General features: G+C 44.5%; 1 protein-coding gene across 1 annotated transcript in view; it reads left to right on the forward strand.

The window, feature by feature from the left end:
• The window catches only part of BRSK1 (BR serine/threonine kinase 1), a 435,735-nt gene that overhangs the window by 264,149 nt on the left and 155,424 nt on the right, over positions 1-16,162 (forward strand). The window contains exons 2-3 of the mRNA XM_078650957.1: positions 6,990-7,084; positions 13,557-13,642. Of these exons, the coding sequence (XP_078507083.1) occupies positions 6,990-7,084; positions 13,557-13,642 (181 nt within the window). The remainder of the gene's footprint in view (positions 1-6,989; positions 7,085-13,556; positions 13,643-16,162) is intronic.

Raw genomic sequence — 16,162 nt, forward strand, 5'->3', positions numbered from 1 at the left:
TTTAGAAGGTTGACTCAGAGTGTGCTGAGCTGACTAAGTGAACTGCAGAATAGAACTCTGCAAAATGATAAGCATGCTGCTGCCCCTCTTTCGGGCCTCAGAGTACTCTGTGACAGTGATTAATTTGTAAAAGACATAAGTGCAAGGGCTGTGTCAGGAAGCCACTACACATTGACCCTGTGTTATGTTGTTGGTCCTCAGGGTCGGTTTGATGCTCAGAATGGTCCACCTCTCGATCGAACCAAGCCTTAACAGCCGTAATGGCACAGGTCAGTGGAAGGATCAAGCAGGGGAAGGAAAGGAGGGGAAGCAGGGAGCAGCAGAGAGGGAGATCTGAAACGACAAACACAATCATATATTCCCTATAGATAATGTCATAGAACACCAACGGTCAACATCTGTAAACGTAATGCCCCTGTAACATAAAAGAACGACACCTGTAGAAGAAGGGACTTCAAAACATTACGTGCCTTCTGTAAGGTAACACCATAGGTTGTGCTATAGCTGTAGTGGATATAAAACAGGAAAGAAAACACACATTGAGCATTCACCCTTACAGTGAGGAAGCAGGGTTACAACACCAATGTTACTAATAACAATTTGCTATAGACCTACCCTTTCCTAAGCTCCAGTTCTCTTCACAGGGATAGAGCGACAATGATTTAGAAACACCAGAAAATGAATCAGCTTACAACAAAGGTTACTTCACCAACTGAGCAAGGTGCATATGAACGATGTGCATATGTAACAATGTTATTAGTATCCAACGAAAATTAAGTAAAGATTAACCGTCCCAGAAAGGAATGAGTAAACAGTGTTTAGTACAAGTTAAATAAACTTAGAAGCCCCACGAGCTTCCATGAGGGACTCTGTCCACCCTAATGCCCCCTGCCGACAATGCCGGGCGAAGGCACCACTGAACTCTGACACGTCCTTCACACGAGCAGGAAGCTCACCAACAGAGGACGTACTTTACTGCCGGCCAACAATGCTGGTCAAAATGACTCAGGCGTCAATCCTCCGCACGAGCAGCTGCTCACCAATGGAGGAGGTATCGCCAGAACAAAGAAACGGGGAGCAAGAGTTGGTACGTTTGCACCCTTACCAGACTTCTCCTTCCCGAACGTCCTAATCACAGCAGAGTCTATGGAGGAAGAATTACCGTTGCGGTGCCGGGTTCCGCTGCTTCCTTATGGGCCGCCGCTGCCACGTCGTATGTGACGCGCAAGGCCCCATTGGACGCTGGTCAGGCTGGCAAGGACTCTCTGGTCGCAATGATGGTGCGCTCATGGCTGGCGCGTATACCACCCTGGTATGCTGCCAATGATGGTAATAACACAACTATTAAACATCACTCATACAAGTGTGATAATTCTGGCTATTTCAGGCCCGTAAAAGCTATAGGAATGGCTTTGACGGCAGGCAATAGTCCTTTTTAATATATATTAAATTAATAATTAACTGTTGTTGTGGTCATCCCTTAATTAGCCAGACAGCGCCACCTTGTGGCAGACTGTCATAAGCACCGGTGTTGACAGTTAAGCGCTGGTGTCGAGCACCAGAAACCACTGGTTCAAATTAAGCACTGTTCTGAGATTTAAACAAAGGTCTAGGCTGTTGAGATGTTCACATATCATGGAGTAGCAAGCTTTCTTTTCCCTGCCTGCTCAACAGCACAGCTGCTACCAGATATCCAGCCTTATTTTAATTTTTTCCTTTTTTACCTCTATCCTTCAGTCTTACTTGACCATCTGCATTTCAAGACGGTTCTGTTGACCACATTGATGAACGAAGGGACTTAGTTGAGGCAGTGGATTTGTCTATGAGCTTGCCCATGGATGAGACCCGTCTTTTGAGCAGCTGCACTGGTGGCATTTTCTTCATGGGTTTAGAAAGAGAGAGATATATATTTGTTCATACATTATTATTTTGGAGTTCTGAAAATCTAACTCAGGATTTTTTTTCTCAGAACAACAGTTTAAGAGGTGGTAATGTGTGAGGAGGGGAAATTCAACCTCAGCATCCTGATGGCTCTAAGATAAGGCTCGGTGCACCCCCCAGCTATTTAATGAGAGTGCGATAGATAAAGATGGAGGCGTCTACCTAAATGGGAAACTGTGCACCCGGAGGAGATATGGGCCACATATGATCTAAGAGCAGGACACGTTCTGAAACTCAATGCAAAGGTGAGAGCGGTTAATCTGACATAGGGGAAGGAGGAGAACCAGCCACTAGAGCAGACTAGAGCAGAGATATGGACTTTAATATTAACTTACTGTACCTTGCTACACAACTCCCCGGCTCCTCCATTTGATGCACCTGCGAAGCTGTTAAAAGGGAAATGAGAGGGAAAACTGGCAGGTGACTCATTGAACAAGAATGGGACGGTTGCTTAGAATATACAAAACCAGGGACATGAAATACACACTTTAAATTCACAGTTTAGCTATTTGCACCAGACGGACATCTTCCTATCTAGGATAGCTAAAATGTGCCCGGTGCATCAAGCCTTTGTCCCAGATGCCGAAGCTGGGATGCAGATATTCATTAAATAGTGTGAGAATGTGCCATGATGCATCCGTATCTGGTAGACATTGAAACAATCTCAGAAGAAAAGAAAAAAAGCTTTATGAAGTCCCCACTGTTGTGCTTAGTAGTAGTAGTAGGGCAACAGCAGACACCATAATAAGGAGAAATATATAGATGCAGGTTTGTGTACTTGACATTAGCCATAGCGAAGAGGATTTTGGCAAAGAATTGAAAGGCATATAGCCCCTGAATACGAAGCTATGGTTGCATGATGTCATGATGTTGATAGACAACGGAGGCTGAAGGGAACATGCATTTGCAATGCAATAGGTCTGGCATTTGAGAGAGTTTAAGCTATTGGTATTGTAAATGATAATGCCTTTTATTTATCTGTTTTGTTAATTAACACATAAATAAAAAGCATTTTCAATTACATTGCCGATAGCACAAACTCTTGTAAATACGAGACTTATTTAATTTCCGAGAAGCATCCGCCATAGTCCTGGGCTGCTTGGAATGTGAAAGCGCCTGTGGAGCGTCGAATGGGGCAGGAAAGCATGTTGTGCCTGCAGTAAGAGAACTCCTTAAAGAAAATAGTGCTTACAGACTAAATAAGACACAACCAGTAACAACAGAAGTAAAAGGGCCAGTCCTCATGGGAGGTTACAAATGAAGACAAGGTGACACTAAGGAGGGACTAAGAAGCCTATTAACAAATCAGAAGCCAGCATTCACGAAGAACAATCACACAAGCCAATGAAAAATAGGGACAGAGAGTGGACGGGGCGTCAAGTCCATACTCTAATACCGGTACAAAAAGGGGTGGTGATCGACGGAGCATCTGAATCAATCAAACACTCACACCCAGTCAAAAGATCTGGGATTAATCCATCACCGTTCTTTAGCCCACTCTGCCACCCCAGTTCAGACATGGCCATAGGCAAATCAGTCTGACCCTGTGCCTCATGGGAATAGTCCAGCCCGAACGGCCAAGCCATGGCTTCCCTGGACCGGAAACAAGCTTCCGAGGACCGGTTTCTGGCATTACAGCCGTCTTCAGGCTTGGTAGTTCGGACTGGACTGTTCCCATGAGACTCAGGGTCAGAGCTGATTTCCATATAGCAAGTGTCTAATCCAGGGTGGTGTGGAGTGCACAAAAACGATGGATTTAGGCCGAGATCCTTGTACTGGGATGAATGTATGACATTGTTCTACATTCTTTCCATCAACTGTGTTTTTTGCAATTTTCACCCCGAGTGGGCTGGGTATGCTCAGACGTGAGTCCCAGGCTCTCCACACCACTGGAGTCAAGCTATCCAGGCTGATGAAGGCTGATAGCCAGAAACCGGTCCTTGGATGCTTGATTCCGGTCTGGGAAAGACATGGCTTGGTAGTTCGGACTGGACTGTTCCCATGAGGCACAGGGTCAGAGCTGATTTGCATATAACAAGTGTCTAACCCAGGGTGGTGTGGAGTGCAAAAAAACGATGGATTTAGGCCCAGATCCTTGTACTGGGATGAATGTATGACATTGTTCTACATTCTGTCCATCAACTGTGTTTTTTGCAGTTTTCACCCCGAGTGGGCTGGGTATGCTCAGACGAGAGTCCCAGGCTCTCCACACCACTGGAGTCAAGCTATCAAGGCTGATAGCCAGAAACCAGACCTTGGATGCTTGATTCCGGTCTGGGAAAGACATGGCTTGGTAGTTCGGACTGGACTGTTCCCATGAGGCACAGGGTCAGAGCTGATTTGCATATAGCCAGTGTCTAACCTAGGGTGGTGTGGAGTGCAAAAAAAACTATGGATTTAGGCCCAGATCCTTGTACTGGGATGAATGTATGACATTGTTCTACATTCTGTCCATCAACTGTGTTTTTTGCAATTTTCACCCCGATTGGCTGGGTATGCTCAGAGGTGAGTCCCAGGCTCTCCACACCACTGGAGTCAAGCTATCCAGGCGGATGAAGGCTGATAGCCAGAAACCGGTCCTAGGATGCTTGATTCCGGTCTGGGAAAGACATGGCTTGGTTGTTCGGACTGGACTGTTCCCATGAGGCACAGGGTCAGAGCTGATTTGCATATAGCCAGTGTCTAACCCAGGGTGGTGTGGAGTGCAAAAAAAGATGGATTTAGGCCCAGATCCTTGTACTGGGATGAATGTATGACAATGTTCTACATTCTGTCCATCAACTGTGTTTTTTGCAATTTTCACCCCGAGTGGGCTGGGTATGCTCAGAGGTGAGACCCAGGCTCTCCACACCACTGGAGTCAAGCTATCCAGGCTGATGAAGGCTGATAGCCAGAAACCGGTCCTTGGATGGTTGATTCCGGTCTGGGAAAGACATGGCTTGGTAGTTCGGACTGGACTGTTCCCATGAGGCACAGGGTCAGAGCTGATTTGCATATAGCCAGTGTCTAACCCAGGGTGGTGTGGAGTGCAAAAAACGATGGATTTAGGCCCAGATCCTTGTACTGGGATGAATGTATGACATTGTTCTACATTCTGTCCATCAACTGTGTTTTTTGCATACTCTAATACAGCATGCCTCGCAGAGCAGCGCATGCGCTGCCCAGGCTCAACCTAAAAAGGACATCATACAATGACAGGCACACCATATTCCTGGTTTTGGTTTACAAATCAGACGAACACCTGCTGTAAAGAAGTCAGTACTTGGAGCTACCTAAAGAGGATTGGACAATAGAATCTAGTATCTACAACAATTATGTACCAGATCATCGGTGAGGTCAGGGCAGAAACCCCGTTTATAAAGGTTTTTTGGTGTACAACAATACAAACATATTATGGAGAATACCTGGTTATCAGAAGGTTGTCGAAAAGAGGTTATAAGATTGGTCGAGCGAAAGGGGAGGGTTATTGATAGTTGTTTATGTTATATCAGTCTTTATTAATGTAGGATCTAAGATTCTTTGCTATCTGATTGTGCAAAGGTGATCTGAATGAACTCTAAGATAAGATGTTTGATAGCATGATAAAGAGGTATTAATTATACGTTTGATGAGAAGGGATGGGCTTCTAAAAGCATCCTAACTTTGAACAATTAACATGGTTACATTTCTGGGATCAAACTTTGAGCAATTTTCTTTATTTAGAGATTCATTATACTCTAGTTTTGTGTTCAAAATATTTATTAACAAATAGCGTATCAGATATTTCTACTCATGGTATATGTACAGAGCATGGTTTAAATCACACCCTTGTTGCAACTAATGAAACTCTGGCAGGTAGACAAGCCAAAAGCTTATACCAATGGCAGACATGCATTTTTCAAATATACTAAAATAACATAACTTTAATACGTTTTCAATCAAAATACACTCCTGTTTTAGAATCTGGGGTTCCAAAGGAAGATTTAAATAGGGAACAATTGAAATACAGGATTTATATGTACTCACGGGGAAGTTTACTGTTAATCAGTTAGAAATGTAGTAGGCAAATTTTTCAATGATTTTCTCTTTTTGTCAACTGAAACGTTATTACGTAGGCAGTGTTTTGTATTCGTAAATATATTGTAATTTAAAGAAGATGCAAAAATACTATAGCCGGAGCACGTACTAAAGACTGCAATATGCTGTATCTGATCTAGTTAATTTGTGAAGAAATTGTTTGAACTACGACATATGGATGTATACAGTATATATTTTACACACATACACACACATATCTTTCCATATAAAAACATACACTCAAATATACGCTTACAGAAAAAGTACATCTAAATACACACCTGCAAGCACACACACATGTATATATATCGTTTAAGATGAAATTGTGTGTGCGATTTAAAAATGCCCATTATCCTTGCACCTACGGCCAGAATGTTCAGTTTAAGTAGTTCAACAGATTTCAAGAAATTCACTTGAAATGTACGCATTTTTATGTTTTTGCTTCTTTTGTCATCCTAAATTAATTATTTAAGTTCTTTAGGAATCTGTCGTGTGACTGGCGATATTACCTTTTGAGATTCATATTTCTGTGTTGTGGTTGGTGTGAGTGCCTTTGTGATCCAGAATACTGTTTTTGAATGTCTGTGTTCCATGTTGTCATTCATACTGTATTCAGATTGGTTTGGTCACGCCCACGATTCATAGTGTTGTGTCTGTATTGGCTGCATTCCCATTTTAGATTCTTATGCGGTGGTCTGAAGGGCTGCACTTCATGCTATGACTCAGTAAACTTTATTATGGTTAGCTCTAGTTCATCTGCGGGACAGCATGCTGTGTTCTAGTATTTTGCTGCAGGGTCTTATTTGATTAAGATCGCTGTGTCTGATTGGCTCCGAGCCCTTCTGTTATTTATAACCTCAGTTTTCATTGGTTGTACTCTCTCTATAATCTCGGATTAGTGCACCTGATAATGTATTCTGCTGTAATGAACTTGAGACAGTACTTCCTCTGCTGAAGGTCCTTCATAGCCATCCTCTCTCTGTACTCTCCAGGGCTGGTGAAACTTGGCATCCACTGTATCACGGGGCAGAAAGTGGCCATCAAAATTGTAAACCGGGAGAAGCTCTCCGAGTCCGTCCTGATGAAGGTAAGAAAATCAATCAATCAATCAATCAATCAATATTTAGCTTTATTCGACCATGTTAATTACAGTCATAAAATCACATATCACAATCAATAAATATTACAATAAAAAGGTAAGATACAAAACACACATAACATAAAAAAAATTGATCATTTAAAATCCAAGAACATTTCAAGTCCCACTGCGCCACCTAGGAAGAAGCCTCCAAAGGCTCGAATGGCATGCTTTTCCTCTGCCACAGGACCTTTTTCAAGAATTTGGATACCCACCAGGCCATGTGCTCATTCTCTAAAAGTTGTATACGGACAAGCGCTGGACGGCATTGCCTAAAGCCCTGCTGTCTTAAAAGAGGCAGTAGCCAGATTTTCCTTGGTTCTGCAAACAACTTACAAAAGAAAACTAGGTGGATAGTGGACTGCTCTGAATGGGAATCACACAGACACGGGGGTAACAATCTTGACCAGTCATTCATTTTAGGAGTAGTCACTAATCTATGTACCATGCCCAGTCTGAATCTTATCAAGAGCATTCTGTCATAGCCACTGGGGACAAAATATAAATAAGGTTCCATACCCAGAGAAATGAGCCTTAACTGATGTTGAATAAGGAGGCTTCATCTGCTATTCTCAAAGAACCCAACATTTCAAGGCCCTCTATCTTCAGGGTTTTTCTCGAGATTCGAGCCATAGAGCTGGGGTTTGAATAAAAATCTAGGTATCCAAGATCATTCATGAACCTATAGACAAACCTGAGCCAGGTAATCTTCAACGCCCCGTCCAACCTAGTACAATCACGCAGGATATCTCTATTTAAATGGGTCTGGTCAATAACTCATATCCTATGCCAAAGGAGTATTGGCTCCAGTTGGATAAGGTCCACTAGATACGGGAGACCCAACTCCTCTTGACACACAAATGAAGACGTGCCAGGAGGGACGGAAAGAATGTACCGGAGGAAGGCATTTTCCACAGTTTGTTAAGGGAAAGAATTAGCGATGCCCCACACCCCTCCCCTGTATATCGCTGCTGAAATACACGGAGCCTTATATATTTGCGGAAGTTCGCCAGGTGACTTCCTGCTCAGTTTCTTTGCAAAGATGGAAAGGGTACTAGTTGAAGGACACCGAGATACGAGAAAGTCTTCGTAGATGCTAACTTCCTACCATCCAGGCAGATGTCCCTACCCGTATCCCTACGAGCCCCTGTGCCACAGCTCATTATAAATGTCTTGGAAAAAATAATACTTAAGCCCAAATCAAGCATAAAAGTGTCCAGAACCCTTTGTAAACCATTTATTGTGCGCGGCATTAAAACTGCATCGTCGCGTTTAAGAGAGCTGGTATAGGTCTCCCACCTGCTTGAGGGAAATCTTGTCCACTCTTTAGGAGCTCCTCGGTCAGCCCATTAATGTATAGATTAAAAGTGAAAGGGGCCAGACACAGCCCTGCCTGACCCCTCTTCTAACAGGAAATCCTTCTGTGCGCTGACCCTCCACCCCATATCTAACGCTGGCTGAAGCTCCCTCATAAAAACGCTGCAGAAAGACAATAATATTTGGGTCCACCCCTAAGTCAGCAAGGATCTCCCATAACCTGGCATGGATTACAGAGTCAAACGCAGCGGTTAAATCAACAAAGACTAAGTAGAGTCGCCCCTTTTTGGCTCTTGTATATTTCCCTATGATAATGGCCAGATTTAAACTCTGTTCTATAGTGCCCAGCCCCTCCCGAAACCCATACCAAAGGTCAGACAGAACGTTATTTTCTGCTGCCCAGTCCTGTAATCGCTGCAGTACAACTCGACCTGCCACCTTCACCATGGAATCAAGAAGGGAAATTGGTCTATAACAACCAGGATCTTGACGATTTCCCTTCTTGAATATTGGAACAATAATAGACTCCATCCAGGTCTTCAGGAAGGTTGTACAATCACTGGCGTTAACCAACTTAGTTAGTAGTGGGTCCCATAGCAGGATGTTTGACTTAAATAAATGAACTGGCCCCCCGTCAGGGCCCAGAGCCTTTTCCCCCTAGCTACGAGCAAGAGCCAATACCATATCGTCCAGCGTTACATGAAGGTTGCCATGATGTATAGAATGAGCTCCCTGGGGTAGCTGCTCATCGGAGGCTGGGCCACTATATAATTCAGAAAAATTACTTACCCAGTCTTTTTCTGGGATCGCAATCTCGATGGAGGGGCCTCCACCCCCACACATGGGTGGGGCCCTTAAAATCTTCCAAAAGGCCACAGAGTCCTTCTTTTGGGCAGCTGCATGAAGAGACTCCCAGGCTTCCTCCCTCAGTGACCTCTTTCTTTCAGCAATTGTCATCTTATACAATGCTCTAGCCTTCCTTATCCCCTCACGCGATCTAGGTTGTCTGTGTAGCTCTGCCTTCAAACTAGAATGAGCCTTAGTGTACGCACTATTGAACCAGCAGGGGGTTTTCAGCCCATTACGACATTGAAAAAATGAGTATGCTCCTAACTTCTTTGGTTATCTCAAGGAAGGAGTGCACAATGTCATTTGCAGTGGAAAGCTCATTCAGACAGATGTCAAAGGCAGTTTTGCAGGATAGAATGAGCTGTTTGGTCAATGCCTCAGGGTCGACTTTAGATCAGCGAAGAGCATACCCATTCATTTTTTTCAGCTCTAAGGTACCCATCACCCGGTTCGCTTGATTCTTCCCCAGAGCTTTGGGCAGATAAATATAATTTAAGACAAAGCGGATAGTGATCGCTTAGTGCAATGCTCCCTATCATAACGGATAGCAAGCTCAGGGCAAGGGTAAGTGATAACAGCATGTAGTCGATGGTGGAAGCAAGGCCTCTACCATTAAAGGTCGGGGACATAATCACTGGGGTGGGAACAAGTTAATTAACAAATCCCAGATCGTATCGGGACATTAATTCATTAAAAAGGTCCCCAGCCTTTGTGTGTGACAAATGACAGTTGAGGACGACCTCTTCAGTGTGAATACCACATATTTTCAAATTAGCTGATTTACACAATGCTCAGTTAAAGTCCCTCAACAGAATAATCAGTGGTCATAAATATCGAATTAAAAATAACATCCAAGGCCTCACCAATCATTAAAGCTCCGTCCCCAACTCTCCTGCAGGAACATTGTTATAAAAATTTACCACGAGGACTCTCTTTGAGTGCTTTATGTACAGTTGAATAATCTGGTAGTAGTAATCCCTAGCGCAAAAAACAATCTTATCTACCACTAGCATGTTAGAAATATACATGCACAACCCTTCCTTAGGCCTTCCTCCCAAACCCTTCACCGCAGTGGTGTTGAAAGTCATATAGCCAGTGATGTGTACTGGCTCCAGCACCCATGTTTCTTGTAGGCATAAGATCTCAGTGTTATCTATAAACTCACACCATATTGGATTTAAAATCTTATCACACAACCCTGCAGTTTTCCAGGAGATGATCCTAGTTTCTATCATTACTTCGTTAGAAGTAAGGCTCACCGGGTGAGTGAATTGATGGTGACTTGCACTGTGAGAGGACCCTTCCATAGTGCGTAAAGCGCTAACATTATTTCTCAAAAGATCTAGGTGGGAATTACTGCCAGTAGACTCCGTACGGTTACTCGCGGTGATGGTGGGAAGTAAGTTGGTGGCAATACTAGGGCTGGCTGTCCTATTACACTGAACTTCAGGACAGGTCACTGGCTCGCCAAGCCCCTACTCTGCTATTTTAGCAAGCTGCGTGGGAATCGCCAGTCAGTCTACCTCATCCAAGTTATAGAGAGGTGCATAAAAGTTACTAACGGGAATTGGGTAACTGAGAGGTGGTGGGCCTCCACAGAAGCCCTCTGTACGTCGTTGGAAAGGTCTTACGGGATGGTAAAAGAAGCCCAATGGGACAATACTGACCCCCTGGCTTCTAACTGGCCAAAAGCCCACCCTGTTCATAATTGTGCAGACAAGTGCAGGGGATGCAAAAGAAAGAACAACACAATCTCCCATAAGGGACTTGTCGGAATATCCCACCCACCCTATCCTGCGAGCCATTCTAAATTCACAAAAAAGCTTGGTTGTCAAGCCTGTTTTCCCTCTTAGATAGTGCAAAGATTTATTACGTAGGGTAGACTCCCCTTGTGGGAGCAGAGGGACATTCACCAAAACTATTGTAAGTGGTGTAGCTTCCGGCGGAAGATGAAGTACCTTTGGGCCCATAGCTCCCCCCTACTACCCTCTGGGGTCCTGGGTCCATGCAAGACGGCAGTCCCAAAGTCCCCTTTTATGGCGGATGTTGATTGGAGTTAGATGTTAGACTGGCTTGGCTCAGCTTGCCCTGCTGACGATTAAAGTGAGTAGGGACCGAGTAACCTGTCAGAGTTTGGGGAAAAACACCTTCAGAAACAATACAATCTAGGTTAGGTTGCGGGCTGGCACAAATAGGGGCCCCTGGGGGTAAGGAAGTCTGATTTAGTGCTGTGGTATGGGGAAGTTTACGCACAGATGCATCCAGGAGACTGGGTGGCACCCTAGGGACATATTGACTGGGACCTTGTGATGTTACAGTAGGGAGTTTGATAAGACTTTCCAGATTCACTAATCTGTCCTCAATTTTAGTAAGGGTGGCTTTTAAAGGTCTCAGAACCACTGTAAGTATTTCCTCCATCTTTTGCCAGAACTCTCTCGTACACGAACCTGTAGGGCCGAAAGTAACCGCCTCTACAGAGGGTGTAAGCTCAGGAAGCGATGTTTGAGGCCCAGTATTCATCACGGGTTCCAAAGGGATGGACTGTTTATTATTGTTTTGCCTAATATTAGCCATGGTCTTCCTTTTCTTACCCGGAGGTTTCATCCAAGATGGTTTGGTATTTTTGTCTTTTTGGGCCCTTGTAATGATTTTAGGCCTCGCACCCTCCTTAATTGTTTCCTGGGAATCATGTGGAAGGATTACCGGTGACGGGGGTACAGATATAAGAGAGATTGGGACAGATAGATTCACTTCCTGAACTTGCAAAGGAGGATGTAATCCTACTACCATAGGTGCAATAGACAAGCTTTGTTCTGTTAGCGCTATTTCGTGCATTAGTGCTGACTCCGCCCGGGACAAAAAAGCATCCAAGGTACCCACCACCCCCTTCCCTGTGAGTGCCTTTCTTTTTATCATAATATAGGACCCCTAATTATATACAGATGTATAGATACAAATCTGCTGTGGCTAGCAAGTTTAAGTGCCGGTCACGAAATTAATATACTTAGAAGAAAAAATGGGGCACAGCAAAGTCTCACCAGTTGGGTGTGCAGGGTTCGAAGTGTCAGTGGGTGGCCTTGCCTGGCCTCATATGGTCCCTGACAGGCACAGACGGTCCCGCCCTTGGTCAGGGCTGCGTCCGGGCTACAACCCGCGCACGTCCCGTGCCGTGGGGGAGAGGCAGCGCATTATGCGTGATGACCACGCCTCCCCCTCACTCGTGGCAGCTGTGTTCAAAGAGTTGCATCCTGGGAGTTGGAGTCCGCTCCCAAGGTGAAGACGTGAAACTCAGCAGGCGGATGGACGATTGACCCTGGGACCTCGTCCCGCCAGGGAAGACACAGCCACTACACAGGACAGGCAGCACCCACAAGGATCAGCAACAGCCTCGGTAAGGCTCAATCAATTATTAAGTATGTCCTAACAGTCAATCCAACAGTCAGAGTGCATCACTGACACTTGGATGGGAACATGAAATAAACACTGACTTTGCATCCCATTCCTTGGAGCTCAATCCTTTCCTTGGCCAGTATCAATGGGTCCTTCACTCTGATGGAACCTCACATCTAGAAATGATCCATTTTCAGCTGGGTGTTTGTTCCAAACTTCTCAAAAATCACTCCCCTCTCTGCACGTTGTGTGTTCTACTAACTAAGCTCCACTTCCATATGTAATCCTTAGCCAAACATACAAAAGATGAACTTTCTCCTTTCTCCGATTTTTCTTCGTATATTCTCCTGTACTTTGTCTGCCTTTTCTTCTTTTTCTCCCTTTTGTCTCCTCCTATTGCTCTTCCTAACACCGTGTTCCACTCTATTCACCTCTATAATTTTTATTTTCTTTCACTCTTTTACTCTCTTCACCTTTGTCTCTTCTCTCCTACATCTCTTCTTTCTCTTGTACTCTTTTTACCCCGCTCCATGCAATGCTGTGCTCATTTTCGCTATTAATACATATTCCACCTGTCTGATGTGATGTTGCATTTCTCTTTCTTTTCCTCCTACGTTCTCTTGCCCACCTGCCTCTTTTATGTGTCACTTAATTCATGAACTTTTCCTCATTGCTCACTCTCATCTTTAACGTTCTTTCTTCCTCGGCCTGTCTTTTTTTTCACTGGCCATGTTTTTTGAACTTTCTTCTTCACTCTCACCTTTTCTACCCTTTTTGACTCTCTTGTTGTTCTTTATTTCTCTTGTACCTGTTTTCACTCGTCTCCATGTTACATCCTCTCCTTTATCTCTCATCCTCTCGGCAGGTGGAACGAGAGATTGCCATCCTCAAGCTGATCGAGCACCCGCACGTGCTGAAGCTCCACGATGTCTACGAAAACAAGAAATATTTGTAGGTATTTACAGACATTCCCTTGCTATGATCCACGCCCAGGGCGCGTTGACCCAAGTTGAACCTCTCTGTGACCCCGTACTTGTCAGTTTCACTTGCTCCACTTCTTCTGAAGGACCAGACATGACTGGCTCCACCATTTTAGAAACTGATATATACTGACACCTTGTTATAAAATGTCTGCCCCTCTCAGGCAGACGAGATAATAATGTCTCCTGAAGTAACTGGCTGATGTTGTACCTAATGATACAGATTGTCCACATCGCTTGCAACTAGAACTGCAATCACCAAAAACTTTGGACTAGACCAGGGGTCGGGGAATCCGTATCCCACTGAGCTGCTTCTGTAACAGTCTTCCATTATTCTTACTGGCCACCAAAGCGAAGACTGACAGCCCAGGTTTGTCTCAACTTGCAGCGTTGACAAAAGAAAGTAGAAAGACACTGTTGGCGTTCTAGGTTATAAATACAGAGATCACTGTCAACGGAGGATTGCTTGGCGCATAGCTATCTTGTTTTCTCGTTGTTTGCTGCAAGAAGAAGTATTATTAAGATATTTTCTACAATGTTGGTTTCCATGTAATCTGAGAGTCACAGATGAGAGTAAGAGCTGAGGGCAGTCAGTGGAAAGCCAGGATAGGAATACTGTGTAATGACCATTGAAAAAGATGTTAGCCATGGCAGGCGTGTAAGCTGGGACCCTCGTGTTTGGACAGACTGTGCATGTTGTTGGGATCGCTGTACCTCGCTGCATCTTCTCACATTTCTTATGCACTGTGCCGTGTGATGGCCGCCAGCCATGACTTTGGTAACACCTTGCCGTTGCCCAACCATGAATGGGCCAAGCAGCCAGGGAATATGTGGGCTTTTCTCGCATCACCCCTAGAGTCTGCGTGAGACCTGCTCTTCAGTTTTCCATTGCATGTAGTGTTGTGGTTTAGTAGGCATGTCACATTTCTCTGTACCAGAAGCTGGTGTGTCAATAGGCGAATTGATCTTTTTATATAAAAAGGGCTGTACTACGTCAGGCAGTGCAATAAAAGGTGTCTTCAGTAAGCTCTGTATGTTGACCTGGCTGCATGTATGTAAAGCTGTGTTACATAGACCTCTGGACTACGTCACTGCGTATGCATGCAGAGCTCTGTGGTAGGCCCGCACGTATGTCTTCATCGCTCAGAAGTAGGTGAGGTTCCTTGTCTGTGTGTAAGTAGGTCTGGGTGTGTAAGCACAGAGCTCTGTAGAAGGCCAGGCAGTGACTGAATACACAGCACTGTAGTACACAGGAATCTTTAGCAGGTTAGACTGTGGCTGGGCTACGCCTTCTAGTGCACCAGACCGTGGGTGTGCAGAACTCTGTAGTAGTTCAGGTAGGGAGTCTGCAGAGTTCCAAGGGAGGTGAGGCTTTGCCTGGACGCAGAAATGTGTAGTAGGCGATGGCATGTGCTTGTGCAGATTTGTAGTAGGTTAAGCTGTATATGCATGCATGGCGTTACAATCGATTAGACTGTCGTGAACTCCCTCTCTTTAGGGTCACACCTAGGTGTATATAATGGGGCCAGATAGAGGCATACATATTGTTGACCTCTGCAAAGAAAAGGACAGCACAAGGTACTTGCCACCCCTTTGTTTGGGCTAGACTCACAATAATGTCGGATGTGTCAGGAATAAGACAAGGCAAATAATCTTTGGCAGGGTGCAGATGACAAGCCATGCCTTCAATCAGCACACACACACCTGTGCAACAGATACAAATGAGTGTTAATTATGTGCTAATATAATGTATTTCATATGTGTTAGAATTATCAGCACGATAACTCAGAAGTGATAACCCATATTAGAATGAATACAAAATATAATCCAAACATTGTATTGATTACTCTAAAATCTCTAGTTGTCTTGCAACATTATATTGTTTTGCTGACTTGCTGCTGAGCAATGTAGTGCCTCCCATGTTCCTGCTGCAGACCTGATCGTCTGCAGACAGCATGCCTGCTATCATTTCTGCTCTCGATTTCCCCACTAAATGTGGGGAGCTTACAAATACCAGTATTTGTCGCGGCTAGCATCTCTGTAACGGCGAAGGCACTTTGACACAGAACCTTATGCTGGGCATGTGCCAACATTTTGCTGGGCACAAAGCCTTAACTTGAAGCAGGGGGAATGTTACTATAAGGTGCACTTTAAACCCTGCTAGAGCTGAAACCAGAGACATACGAAAGTTTGGGGAAGGTTTCACCTCTTAGCTGCTGTTAATAAAAAGCCGGGAGGTAGTTATGTTATGTTATTTGAATTTATTATAGCGCATTACTACCCTGAGGCATCTAAGCGCTGTAGCGGAAATAATGCAAAATATCAGGAGAGGGTCAAATGATGCACTACATCCTGAATAACCAGGGTTTTACCGCTTTCCTGAAAGCAAGGAGGCTGGGTGCTGTTTTTATACCAAGAGGGAGTGAGTTCCATGTTCTAGATGCTTCACACACAATTCTTTTGCCTTCCCATTGTGCACGTTTGAAATTGG

The sequence above is a fragment of the Lissotriton helveticus genome, chromosome 7 (genome assembly GCF_964261635.1).
Source record: "Lissotriton helveticus chromosome 7, aLisHel1.1, whole genome shotgun sequence".
In the NCBI taxonomy this organism is placed as follows: Eukaryota; Metazoa; Chordata; class Amphibia; order Caudata; family Salamandridae; genus Lissotriton; species Lissotriton helveticus.